The sequence below is a fragment of the Patagioenas fasciata genome, chromosome 2, assembly GCF_037038585.1.
Source record: "Patagioenas fasciata isolate bPatFas1 chromosome 2, bPatFas1.hap1, whole genome shotgun sequence".
Lineage (NCBI taxonomy): Eukaryota > Metazoa > Chordata > Aves > Columbiformes > Columbidae > Patagioenas > Patagioenas fasciata.
This window is the reverse complement of record NC_092521.1, coordinates 124,012,729-124,026,304: the sequence shown is the minus strand read 5'-3', so window position 1 is coordinate 124,026,304 and position 13,576 is coordinate 124,012,729. Positions and strand designations below refer to the sequence as shown.

Genomic DNA, 13,576 nt, shown 5'->3' with positions numbered 1-13,576 from the left:
GCTACTTCATGTCAGTCCCATGGAGAGTAATGATCATTTTCAACATTCTAATGAAAAAAAACCATCAGAAAAACTGGACTGCATTGTATTTCCAAATGTTAAGATAACCTTTGTGCAGCAGTCGAGTAGTAACATCAGCTAGCAAATATTTAATCTGGGCTTGTGGTTAGATGCCAATATTGTATTTGTGATCTTTAATGTGTATTGTGTGGTCTGTACAGAGAGGCAGCTGGAAGGGGCAGAAAAGGAAAGAGCACAACATCACCTGTGGGCTTTTCTTTGATGGAATAGGCATTTCTGAAATACAGTTTTGGCATATGCAGTGGACTCTGCACGGGAGTTTTGGTGCAACCCTAACTGCATCCTCAGTGATAGCTGTGAGAGAGTCAACAGGCATGTGGCCTCCTGAGCAGCACACTAAATTTCCGTGCTGAAGATCAGACATTGCTGGTGTAGGGAACTTCTTATAGATATTATGAAAATGCATAAGTTTCACATTTCAGTTTACACTACTAAAGTTCCACAGGATGAAAATGCATTTGCAGGGAATTAAAATATATTATTCTGCGATTAGGGCAGCTTTTTATTGGTTTTAAAGTATTTGTCAGATTTTCTTAGAGTTTTTCTGCCATCCAGAGGAACATTAGGAAGGGAAGGAGGGGAACAGCTATGATTTGTTACAGGAGAGAGTGATCACAGAAAGTGATCTCATGTGCCATTTCAGGCAACTCCTGTGCAGTTGTGCTGCTCTGGGGAGAATGTGACTTTTACTGCTTTGAGCATTTCTGGCTGGCTGTTGTTTCATTCAGCTGCCTAAACTCCTTGGTGAGAGCAGCAAGGTAAAAGAAATACTAATTTTTAGCTGTATATGAATTTTGTAAATCTGCATAAAACTTCTGTGGGATAAAGCTGTTTTCCCACCCTGTCTGAAAGGGCTACAGTAGAAAAAGGATGTGTAGGGTTTCCTTTAAAAAAATCACTGAACTTTCAGCAGAGTGTTTCAGATAACGCCAAACATATTTAGTGAAACTATTAATTCTCCTGTATTAGGCAAACATCACGCAGAGAGAAAGTTAAGGTCTCAAAAAACATCACTGCAAAGGTGGGAAAGTGTAAACCGAAAGTTTCCTGGGCAACTTCAATGTTAACTACAGGCTTGTCTTTAATGACTTTCTGATTTTTCCTGTGGGGACTCTGTGTCATGCAGGAATAGGGTGTACAGGTGGCAAAATTGACACTGACAAGCAGTTCTGAACCTGCCAACTTCCAAATGATGTATTTTGCAGGTTTGTTGTGCGTTTTATTCCATCCATTGAAAACTTTGTTTCCATTTCCGTAACAACTCGCATTAAAGGGTCTGTGAAGAATTAGTTGGAGCAGAACTCCTGTGCTGGGTTTTGACATATGAAATATTTCAAAATGTGAAATATTTCTAAATATGAACTAAATCCAGGCCTTTGATATTTGTAACTGAAAGAAGGCATAGGAAAGAAATTGCTTTCAAGAATTCAAATTAATTCTGAATCAAATTGAATACTTGAAAGCTTTTTCTTTACTAGGAGTAATGTAAATAATTCATTTCCTTTATAAGAAATATAAGACCTCAGTCTTTCCTCAAATTCATGTTTCAGTCTCATCTTGAAGAATCACGGATGTGACAGCCTCTATTAAAGTCAGCAAAAATTTCAGATGTTGGACAAGTCAGCCTTTGTCTAGAGCACCGTTAGTTAAATGTTCTAATAGTGAAAAGGCTTTTAAAAAACTAAAAATATGTAGACCAGCTTCTAAGTATAGAAACTATTTAAGCTTTTCTATTTCTGTTCCAAGACTTGCTGAATGAGCACTGTGTCACTTTATTTCCTCAATATTGTGTTCATTGTGTCTGGAGACAGTTAAAAATTATTAATGCTATGCTTTATTGTGACCTCTGCAGATACTACAGATATTGTCCTGTTGATTCCTGGCCAACAGGACACAGAAAATTATGCATTTCCTTACATTAAAGACTTTATTAGCAAATTGATATACAATCTGCCGCTAGAATCTAACCAATACCGTATTGCACTTGTCCAATACAATGATGATGTTCATGAAGAGTTTGAACTGGACACATACATATTAAAGGAGCAAATGTCGATGCATGTGCAAGAAATGCAAACGTTGCAAGGGGGGCCACTAAACACTGGCAATGCCCTCCATTACGTTTATGAAAGGTATTTCCAAGAACCAGTTAATGGAGAAGATAGAAATCAGGTTTTAGTGGTCCTGTCTTCTTCACCTTCTGAAGATGATGTGGAAGAGCCAGTGAAGATGTTACAAGACAATGGAGTGAAAGTGATAGCCCTTGGGATATATGAAGCTGCAATACAACAACTGAACTTAATGGCTACGCAGTCGTTCTCTTATTTTTTTCCTAATGAATGGGACCTCCCTATGTTTTCTACAAATGTCTCCAATATTATTGCAGAGTTCCAAATGGAGAGCATTAAAGAAGCAGAAGGTAAGAAAATCAGTAATGTGGGAGATGACATTTAAGGACTTAGGCCTTCAGTCTGATGCTAGTTATGCTAGGCCTCATGTACCTTCTCATCCCCAGAAACTTGTGTGACATTTAAGATACAATGGCTGCTGAAAAACTAAAAATAGGGATATGTTAGCTGGGGTTTTTAATACCTTAGCATGTTTTAAAATAGGGAAATAGGAATATGGATGAGATGGACATAGTCTCATGCCCAAGAAGCTTTGTGCTTGTCGTTATTCTTAAAACTTGGTGCTTTTTCATGTGTAGGTGTGTATGAGGCACTTGTACTCTCTGATACTAAAAGTAATGGAGGCGAAGAAGTAATCTTTATCTGCTTTTACATATTGGTAGTAGATACAACTAGTATCTTTTAATGAACTGCAATCACCTGTAAGGCTATGGACCCTCCACAATTAGTAAATTAATGAATAGACTTTGAGGACCTTTGGCAAGTATGAATTGATGGATTATATTAGAGACTCCATTATCAAATCTTTAATGATACAACTGATAAACTTATACTCTTCATGTAGTATTGAAAATAAGTTGGTGTACTGAGATTTTTCTTATATATATCAGATGAGTAATTAAAAAATAAATAGAAACCCCTGTACTTGAGGTTTTTTAGCATGTGTTGTCCAAACAATAACCTTAGATATGTATCTTCTGGATCAATATACTAGAAAATACAGGCAAGGGTTGTAGTTACAATAATATGCTTCATCTGGAAACTATAAACACTTCTGTTATTGTATCTCCCAGCTTTTCTGATCTTTTGGTCATTTAGTTTAACTTCAAATGAGGTTTTATCAATTTGTCTTTCAGTAGCTTGTCAACTTTGGCTAAAAAGCATTTTTACAAACTTGTCTTACTTTAGATAAAGCAGAAAAGTTTGTCTTAGGAAAAAAAATAAAACAACACAAAAAAAACCCCACTTGACAGTCCATAGTTAATTATAGAAATAACAAGGAAGATGGCCACTAACGCTGCTTTATTCTTATCCTTTTTCCACTGCAGTATGTGATGGGGACTTGGTTGCTGACGTTGTGTTTACAGTTGATCATGGTACTTCAAAGTCAAACTTCGAAGAACTAAAAAAATTCCTGCAAAATCTAACATCCTCATTTGATGTGAAGGAGAGCTGCATAAGAATTGGCCTGGTGATGTACACTGAAGGACAAGAAGTGGTGTCTCGTCTGAACACAAACACAAGCAAAGCTGAAATTCTGCAGATAATACAGGACCTTTCTGCTGGGTCAGGAAAAGCCAACACTGGTGCGGCTATTAATGCCACAAGGCTAAAACTCTTCACTGAAAGTGCTGGGAGCAGAAAGAAGCAAGGAGTGGAGCAAATAGCTGTTCTGGTTACCCACAGGCACTCTCAAGACAACGTGAGTGATGTTGCTACTCATCTGCGGAGAAGTGGTGTGACAGTGTTTGCCATAGGCGTTGAAGATGCTTCTGATCCACAGCTGGACCAAATAGCTTCTTATCCTCAAGAGCAGTATGTTACCAGTCTCAAGGAGTTTTCTGACCTGCAAAGGCAAAATACAGTTTTTCAAAAGAAGCTATTGAATCAGATACAAAATAAACTGTATGTCCAATCTGAAAGAAACATGATTCTCAAAACAGGTAAAGCTTTCCAAATAACTTTAGTTCTTTCTAGGTAAAGGAGTTTTAACTATAGACTCAACCATGATTGAAGTTGTGAGAACCTTCTCATGCTCTCAAATTGAACTTCTCAGTTTAAATCTTTGAGAAGAGGAATTTATATTTAAAATGGAACATGGATTCACATTTTACTCATTAGCATACTGCTAAAGTTCAGTAGTATCAAAACATTGTTTATTTGTACCATTATTTAAGAGGAAGGACTAAAACTGGCAGAAAGCAAGTTAAAAACCTATTTAAGGCACCATTAGAGCTTGATCTGTTGGAAGATGCTGGATCTGAATGAGATTTCCCTAGGAATTGTTAACCTTCCAGTCAGTCTACCGTTTATTTTGATCAAACCTAGAAAACAGACAAAAAAGTGTACGTCATGGGGATCTTAGCCACCAGGGTGTGTGTCCTGGCAAAATAAAATGTCTGAAGTTTTCAAACTCATCTGAATGTAGTAATAACAATGGAGTAGCCTTAGATATTTCATTAAAAATTACTTGCGGATTTATGCCCAAGAGCATGAAAAGTCAGTGGTTTCCTGCTGTGGACTATCAGAACATTAAGTGGACTGCTGCTGGTCCATGGAAACCTTTGCAACAGTAAAACCAACCATACTGGTTGAATGTTTAACATGGCTATGTAATGGTGCATAATGAATTCTGGTGGTTGAAGTTTGGGAATTGTTGGAGGTTTTCACTTAAAAGCATTTCAGATGTGTCTGAAAACTCCAAGCTCTTAGTTTGGTTCTTTCCAGCAGTCATATAGCCATGAGTAAACAGTGCTTTGTTTCTTGGTGCCATACCTAAGATACCTAGCAGTTTAAGTTTGCCAAATTTTTGTTAGCAGATGAAGACTTCATCCATGTATTAGTTTATTATGTATTACAAAAGGAGTGGAGATAGTTGATCTGTCCTTGCACAAAATGGTGATGTAATGGAGACTTTCTCATTCCACATAGGATGCCAGGACACAGAAGCAGCTGACATTTATTTTCTTGTTGATGGTTCATCAAGTCTTGACTACCTGGATTTTATGGATATGAAGAATTTTTTGAAGGAAATGATTAAGCTGTTTGACATAGGAATGAATAAAGTTCGACTTGGAGTCGTGCAGTTCTCACATTTCAATGAACTGGAGTTTGAACTTGATAAATATACTTCAGCAAGTGATTTGATAAAAGGGATTGAAAATATTCGGCAAATATATGGAAATACCAGCACAGGGGGAGCTCTAGCCTACATGAAGCCATTGTTTGAAAAGGCCAGGAGGCAGCGAGGAGTTACGGTGCCTTGCCATCTAATTGTTCTTACAGATGGAGAGTCACACGACAGTGTGAAGGAACCAGCCATGAAACTCAGGGAAGACCAGATTAACATTTATGCCGTTGGTGTGAGGGAAGCTAATGTAACTCAGCTTTATGAGATTGCAGGAGTGAAAAAGAGAGTGTACTTTGTACATGATTTTGACTTGCTGGACGACATAAAAAATGAAGTTACCAGAGAGATCTGTACCACAGAAGGTAAGACCATGCTTTCACTTTGTCCTGACAACAAAGAAAATAATCAGATTCATTTTGATTTGATAGAGAAGTTATTTCATTCATAATGTAAGGTACTTTTTTCTAGCTTGAATAATTTCACAGTCAGCTGAAGTTTTCAGAGGGTGATGGTGATTATTGTGTTGCTTAAATTTTGATCAATACCATGAAAAGGTCTTATTTCCAAGCATCTATTTCCTGTATATTACAGGCTTTATTCTCTAGTTACACGGAGAAGTTGTGGATGCCCATCTTTGGAAGCATTCAAGGTCGTGTTGAATGGGGCTTTGGGCAACCTGGTCTAGGGGAAGGTGTCTCTACCCATGGCAGGGGGTTGGAACTAGACGATCTTTAAAGGTCCCTTCCAACCCAAACCATTCTATGATTCCATGATTCTATGAAATTGAGCCACCAATGTCAAAGACACCCAAAATCACATACCACTGTAGAACTAGGTCTGTGAATCTATCTAATTTTGAACATATATTTCTTAAAGCTAGCTCTTGAGCCTGTCTTCCTTATCTCAAACAAGCCAGTCTCTTTTATCAAGTGTAGGTAGGCACAGCATATACTTCAAATAGGATTCTAGAATCAAGATGTTCTGAAGTCAAAATAAGACAGTTTTACAATTTAAAGTAATAATATAATAAGAAGCATTCTCTAAATGGTAGCTTTCTGGCCAGCATTCACCAGGAAACAAGCAAAGGCTGTGTTGCACTAATACATCCACCCCATCCCCAGTTTATTTCTTACAACTCTATAAAACATTAATGAAAATATGTGCTTAAATGTGACCCACCAGTGTGCAGGGTGTCCATTTGTACCTATCTATCATTTGGCTCACCTCTTTCTGTAAAATAAGCTGCTGCTTCCTACCACACTGAAAAGGAGAGAGAATTTTCAGGTTTGTCAGGCTCTAAAACAGCAACAGGCTTTAGATTTTTATTTTAGAAATTCCTTGTTGATCTTAAAATGCTGCTTCAGTTGCTTGCTGTGATTTAATGCTGACTGAATTGCAAACTGATGAAATTAATAATATCCTTGTTCAGATCTGAGCGGGTAAAGTATTTTAGTCACAATCATAACTTATCAATGAACTAATAAAATCTAGAGTTTGAAAAGGCTTGTTCTGGATTTTTCTATTTTTATTTTTCTGTTTCTGAGGCTATTCTGTTTAAGCTGTTGGGTTTTTTTCTCAAAAAAAAAGTAAAACACCGTAAGCTTAAAAATCTTTTTTTCCTTGACAGTCTGCAAAGAAATGAAAGGTGATATCATGTTTCTAGTGGATAGTTCTGGAAGTATCGGAGATGAGAATTTTCTGAAAATGAAAAACTTCATGAGAGAGCTGGTGAACAGAACAGATGTTGGTGCAGACAGAGTGCAGATTGGTGTTGTTCAGTTCAGCCACGAACCAAAGGAAGAGTTCAAGCTCAACACCTATATCACCAAAAGAGATATCTTCAGTGCTATCGACAGGATATCTCCTCTTCAATCCACCACGCTGACAGGAGAAGCACTGAAGTTCATGCTTAAATACTTTCAAGCCAGTAGTGGTTCACGTCATGTGGTTAAAAAAGTTCTCATCCTGATCACAGATGGGGAATCACAAGATGATGTTAAAGGCCCTGCCACCATGCTCCGAGATAAAGGAATTATTATCTACTCTGTTGGAGTTTTTAATGCAAACAAAACTCAGCTTGAAGAGATTAGTGGGAAGCGTGATATGGTATTCTATGTTGAAAATTTTGATATTCTAAACCAGATAATAAGCAACCTAATTTTTGACATTTGCAGTAGAACTCCTGATGATAGTAAGTATGGCAACTTTCAGTAATGTATTACTGCATGAACAATCTTGCTAAAACTTTGATTCAAAGCTGCAGCTTCAATCATGGAAGTGGCACTCATTTAAAATATCTTAGGTTAACTGTTGAGTTCAGTACTGAATTCTACCCAGCATCCAGTTTCTGAGCTTTCAAAACTCCCTTTCTTTACTCAGGAGTGAGAGGAAGAGTGGGGACAAGAGCATAGCGTAAGGCACTCAGTGGTGCTTTACTCACAGTCTTAAGAGGTCTGAACAATCTGTGTTCAGACATGTGGCTCAGGCTTTGTGTTACTGCAGTACAAAACCTGTAAATAAGGAGAGTTTTTAAGTACTACTACGATTAGTAAAGATGATAAGCATCATTTTTTCTTCTCAATGGGTTTGGAAAAGGCATCAGTAGCTTACATAGTGAGAATGATCAGGGAAGCTTGAAATATAACAAGTCATCAGCTATCATCTGTGCTGCTCTGTATGTCTGCAACTGGGAGAAGACTGCCCTTCAGAGAGACCAGACTGTTCTTCCACCAGGGAGTAAGCTGGAGGAAGGATGTTAGCCCAGCTCTACAAAGAAATAATTTACAACACTGAGACTGTAAGAAGCAAACCCACTGCTATGTTTAATTCAGATATGAAATAAACATTTGGATTTTTTTCTGCTAGATGTTAAGTGTCAACTGACCAAATGTACTGTATGCAAGGGGAAGGAAATTTCAGCTAATATTCATACCCTGTGGAAGGATAGTTTTAGGTATTTTAACCTAATAAAATATTTCTACGACAATTTCTGTTTGCTTTATAAGCCCTGTACTCTGGTATCCAGAGCAAAAGGACAGCATTTTTTATAACTATGAAAACTTTCATTGTCATATGTGCAGCTTATTGATAATAGCAAGACAGTTATCTATGCAGTAAGCAAAATTATACAGACATTGCATACAACTCTGAGAAATGGACTTGAGTTATAATAATCAGTAAGATTCTGCATAATGTTACACATGAAAACTTTACTTTTCTCAATTTGCTTTTACAGAATGCAGAAGAGTGGAATGTTTAGACATTGTGTTTGTTATGGACAGCTCTGGAAGCATAAGCTCCTCACAGTACCAGGCCATGAAAGACTTCATGATTGCCCTGGTGAAACAGTCTAATGTCAGCCCAGATGGAGTTCAGTTTGGAGCACTAAAATATTCTGATAAACCAGTTGTGCTCTTCTACCTCAATAAATATGTTACAAAACTGGAGATTACTGAGGCGATCCAGAAAGATGACCCTATAGGACAAACAACTTACACAGCAGAGGCACTGGTCCATTCTGAAATGTTCTTCACTGAAGAACGTGGCAGCCGAAAGAACAAAGGTGTTCCCCAAGTGCTGATAGTGATAACTGATGGGGAATCCCATGATAAAGACAAGCTGGATACTGTGTCCCAGAGATTAAGGAACAAAGGAATTACCATCTATGCAGTTGGAGTAGAAGGAGCAAAGAGAAATGAGCTTCTGACAATGGCTGGATCAGAGGACAAATGTTTCTATGTGGATACCTTTGAAGGACTTGAGAACTTAACTGCAAATATAACAAATGATATATGTGATATTTCAGAACCAGGTAAGTCTATACTCACTATTGGCTGTTGTGTTCAACTTCCTCTTCTCTTAAAACTGTGTTTGAAGGAAAGCCTTGTGAAAGCATCTATCAGATTGATACAGATAACATATTCTGTTCTGATTAATGTGATTTAAATTACAGTCATCTCTGTTCCCTGCTTGCTTATTCAGCTCTTGTAGTGGCTACCCTTTCCTACCTTCTCCTTCTGCCATCTTTCTGGAAGTAGCTATGGTTACTGTGCTTTATTTGCAAGTTGGTCCTTTGGGTCTATGGCAACCATATTGAGAACAATTTGGTTCTTGGAGAGGGGAGACACCTCATCAGTGAGTCCTGAAGAGTGTCAATTTTATATATACACATATGATAGGATTTATCATGCTTAGCTTTAGCTGCTTGTAGCTGTCATGTCTAGTCACTGTAGTTTCCCTTTTCAAAGCAGTATGGAGAGAAACAGGCATTTTGGATGTGTGAGTTACCTGACCTCCTTAGGCATTTGTGTGAGGCTAAAGTGAAATGTGCCCTTGCCCAGTGCATGTTTGGTTAGACCAACCTAAGTTTATTTGCTCAGCAGGTAAGAGGAAGATGCACCTATGGTTACTCTGCAACATACATGCTTACAGGAGTATGGTTTGTGTTCTGGGACTAGATGTATGAATTTCTGTGTCCGTTATATTTTATGTGCTTAACTTTTTTTTTTTAGATCTGTTTGTTGGTTTTTGGTTTTGTTTGTTCGGTTGCTGTTGGGGTTTTTTCAATATGACTAGTAGGATGTGGGAGGTAGAGACGGGGTTGCTAATAGAATTGTGTACTTTATAAATAATATATTTTCCTTTATCTTCTGCAGCCTGTCCAGCAAAAGCAGATGTTTTTTTCCTAGTGGACGGTTCCAAAAACATAGATGAAGAAAACTTCAGGATAATGATGGACTTTGTGAGAAGTGTAATCAATCCAGCTGTTAATGTTCAACATACCAAAATTGGCTTAGCACTGTATGGTCGTGTCTATAAAGAAGAGTTCCAACTAGGCATTTTTTCGAACAGATCAGAACTAGAATTGAAAATTAAAAGCATCAAACCAATTAAAGGATACCAAAGCGATATTACAAATGCACTTGAGAAAGTGAAAGTCAACTTCCAGCCAGAAAAGGGTAGCAGAATACATGAAAATATCCAACAGATTTTGTTGGTAATCAGTACTGGACGAACAACCAATAGAGCTGCAAGAGCAGCAGAAGACCTGAGGAAGAAAGGTGTTGATATATATGCCATAGGTGTGGGAAATGTCGATCAGTCCCAGCTAACACAGATAACTGGATCATCAAGTAGGAAATATGCTGTTGATGATTTTTCGAACTTGAAGACCATAAAAAAAAGACTGGTGGATGTTATTTGTGAGGATAATAATAGAAAAGGTAAATATCACTGAACCAAACTGTTCTAAGTTCATCTTTAAGGTCCCTTCCAACCCAGAACCATTCCAGGATCTCTGTGTGCTGCTTTAAGTATGCTTACCAGTTAAGAGTGGTTCTTTAGACTACATTGGGCTGATCTTCTGCAGTGCTCTACAAAGGGAAAAGAAAGATTTTTCTGACTCACATGAAAATAATGATCTCTGTAGAACAAATAAGCTATATCCAGTCTCTCTAAAATTGCTGAAAGAAATGACCCAGTTGTTTTCTCTTTGCTCCCTCCATAGAATAAAGGATGCAAGCTGATAAATAACCACCCATGTCAGTTTACATTGTGTTAGCTGCCCTTGCTGCCCAGGCAAATACTCTCCTTCTCTGGTACATAAGGTAGTTTTCATTTTCTCCCTGTCAGAAGGGGTAAAAGACACATGTGAACAGTTATTGTGAATTTAGCAAGTTTACTGCAGGCTCATGCCCTACTGTACGCCTCATTAACTTATGAGTGTGCTTGAGTTCTCATTTCTGCAGATTTGAACTGATCGATTAACACAACCAAGCTTGAGGCTTTTAGTTTTAATTGTTTAAATTTCTATCCAAGCTTTAGAATGTATGATGTTCATCTACATCCTTACTCAAAGTACAGCTTTAGCACTTTCAAGTATGTTTTTCTTTTGGGTTAACAGCCGTATCAATCGAACACTGATTTGAGAAAGTTAGAAGTTACAATGATTGCAGAGCAGAAATAAAGTACTACTAGCAATAGGTATAATTCTAAAAATGTCTGTTTTCTCCAGAGTTACAGACAGAAATAATAATGAGAAAGACATTAATCTCATAGAATACCCATGCAGTGAGTAAGTCATGCCAGAGATTAGAGTAGCCTGAGATCTAATTAAACAAGGGACATGGTGGCAGTACTTCTCATTTTGTGGCATGTACTTTCATTTCAGTTCATCAGCTCACATGCAGTGAGAAATTACACTTAAATGCATATTCAGAGTTGGGTGCCCCTGCTCCGTCTGCTAACTGTGCAGAGCTGTGCATGCCACAGTGAATGCACAGGCACAGGTAAAAAGCATGATGATGAGAGAAGATATTGTTGTCATCTGAAATCTTAAATATTAGGAATAGCATTACTTTTAAAGTAATAAGAATACTACAGCAGTTGTGTGTTAACTCTCCAGCACAACATGTTGAAAACAAACGGTCCTCTGATCTTCTAAATGCTACCTGCTCAATTGCCTGTAGCTGGGGAATTAAGGGAAAGAAAGGGACAAAAACTGCTGAACTGAGGAAATACTGAGAAATACATTCAGTGAAATAATTTCTGAGACTGATGCTGACATTGCTGTTAAGAAGGGTTCTCAGATTTCTTACATGAGGATAATCACAGAACACATTTTCAGTTAAAGGCATTTAGGGATTTTTTTAATAGCTTTAGCTATCAAATATGGTTTTCATTTCCACATTTTCCTCTAGAAATTAAGAATTTGTCTGAGTGGTTTTAAGATGAAAATGTCTCTAAATGAATTAGAGACCTAAAGATACATTTTAGATGATCTTAGTTAAGGCTTAGAGATGACAGTTTCCAGAGTGTCCTGCCAACTTAGCTGATGTGCATTGGTCTCCCCTTGTGGTTTTTGTCTTCTGTTTTTCTTTACCTGAAATGAACATTGTTTGATGCATTTGTTTATGATTTTCCCAACAGCTGCTTGTTTCGTGGACATCACTGTGGGATTTGACATCTCGTCACAAAGGGAAGGCCACCACTTATTTTATGGACAGACCGAACTGGAAAGGCGTTTCCCTGACATTTTGCAAGCCCTCCTGTCTCTAAGAGATGTGAGCTGCAATGTTGGGTCCAAGGCACAGAGCAGTGTGGCTGTTCACGTGAAGAATACTGTTACTCCAATATCTGCGAAGTTCTACATTGACAAGGAATCTGTCCTGCGTAACCTCTCTGATGCTGTGATCAAGAGACCATCCCAACTTACTGTTGATTTCTTGCAGTCACTCTGGGAAACATTTCAGAATAAGGATAAGACCCAACAAAAGGTAATGTGATGACTTAAGCAAAATCCTTTGATCAAATTATATGAGAAAGATTGAAATACAATAGTTATTTGCTTCTGTGTGATTTGAACTCTCTTTTATGTCTTTGTAGGTATTACTTGTGTTCTCAGATGGAGTGGATGATGACTTAGAAGCACTTGAACAAAAATCCGAAGAACTTAAAAAGAAAGGTATTTCAGAAAAGACAGAATGTTCAATTTTTCAGGTGTCTTAGCGATGGAGTGAGAAGAGCTTTTTATTTTTTTCTGCAGAAAGAGGAGAAGGAGATTAGCAGCGAATAAAAGGAGTTATAGTGTCAAATGCCCAGTTGAAATAAATCAGATTAACTCCGTTGAAGTAAGATTGACAATGCAAGATAAGACTGTCCTCCTAGCTTGCCCCTTATCTTTGTCTGTGGCCAGTAGTGGATGTTCCAGAAAACAACTAGTAGCAAGGACTAAATAAACAGTAATGCTTCTTTGGGATGACTTCCCCATTTAGAGATTTTATGAGCCCAGGGTCAGAGGGGCAGGGCAGAAGGAATGGAGAAGCTGCCACAGGCTAAGCAGGAGACTGTCATGCAAAGAGCAGTGAAAAACAGAGTTGGAGATGAAAAGCCTAGATTTGCTGAAGGGAGATGCAAGTGGCTTGTCAACAGGTACCAGTCCCTTTGGTGTGTGCTTGTGCCTCCTCCCATACAGACATCTATTGTCTCATGTCCATTGTCTCTTTCTCTCTTTTCCCTGTTCTGAACAGCGGGCAAGTGATAAGAAGAGCTCTGGTGGAGACCCAAGGGTAACAAGTGCAAGCAGTAAAATGGGGCATAACAGTCCTTGTAGCAAAGATGCTGTTAACTGCAGAGCAGTAGCAATGGGGAGAACATGAGGCTTCTTTTGACGCTATGGCAGCCATATGGGAAAGAAGACAAGATAGGCAGATATGCAGAACAGCTCACTCAACTGTAC

The 13,576-nt window shown here is 38.1% G+C and overlaps 1 protein-coding gene across 4 annotated transcripts in view; it reads left to right on the top strand.

Moving 5' to 3' along the window:
* LOC136098835 (collagen alpha-6(VI) chain-like) overlaps positions 1-13,576 on the top strand; it is a 53,340-nt gene that overhangs the window by 13,647 nt on the left and 26,117 nt on the right. For all 4 annotated transcript variants that reach the window (XM_071804889.1, XM_071804890.1, XM_065832565.2 and 1 more), the window contains 8 exons: positions 1,934-2,500; positions 3,539-4,153; positions 5,142-5,702; positions 6,968-7,531; positions 8,576-9,151; positions 9,996-10,562; positions 12,268-12,614; positions 12,724-12,802. In XM_071804889.1, the coding sequence (XP_071660990.1) occupies positions 1,934-2,500; positions 3,539-4,153; positions 5,142-5,702; positions 6,968-7,531; positions 8,576-9,151; positions 9,996-10,562; positions 12,268-12,614; positions 12,724-12,802 (3,876 nt within the window). The remainder of the gene's footprint in view (positions 1-1,933; positions 2,501-3,538; positions 4,154-5,141; positions 5,703-6,967; positions 7,532-8,575; positions 9,152-9,995; positions 10,563-12,267; positions 12,615-12,723; positions 12,803-13,576) is intronic.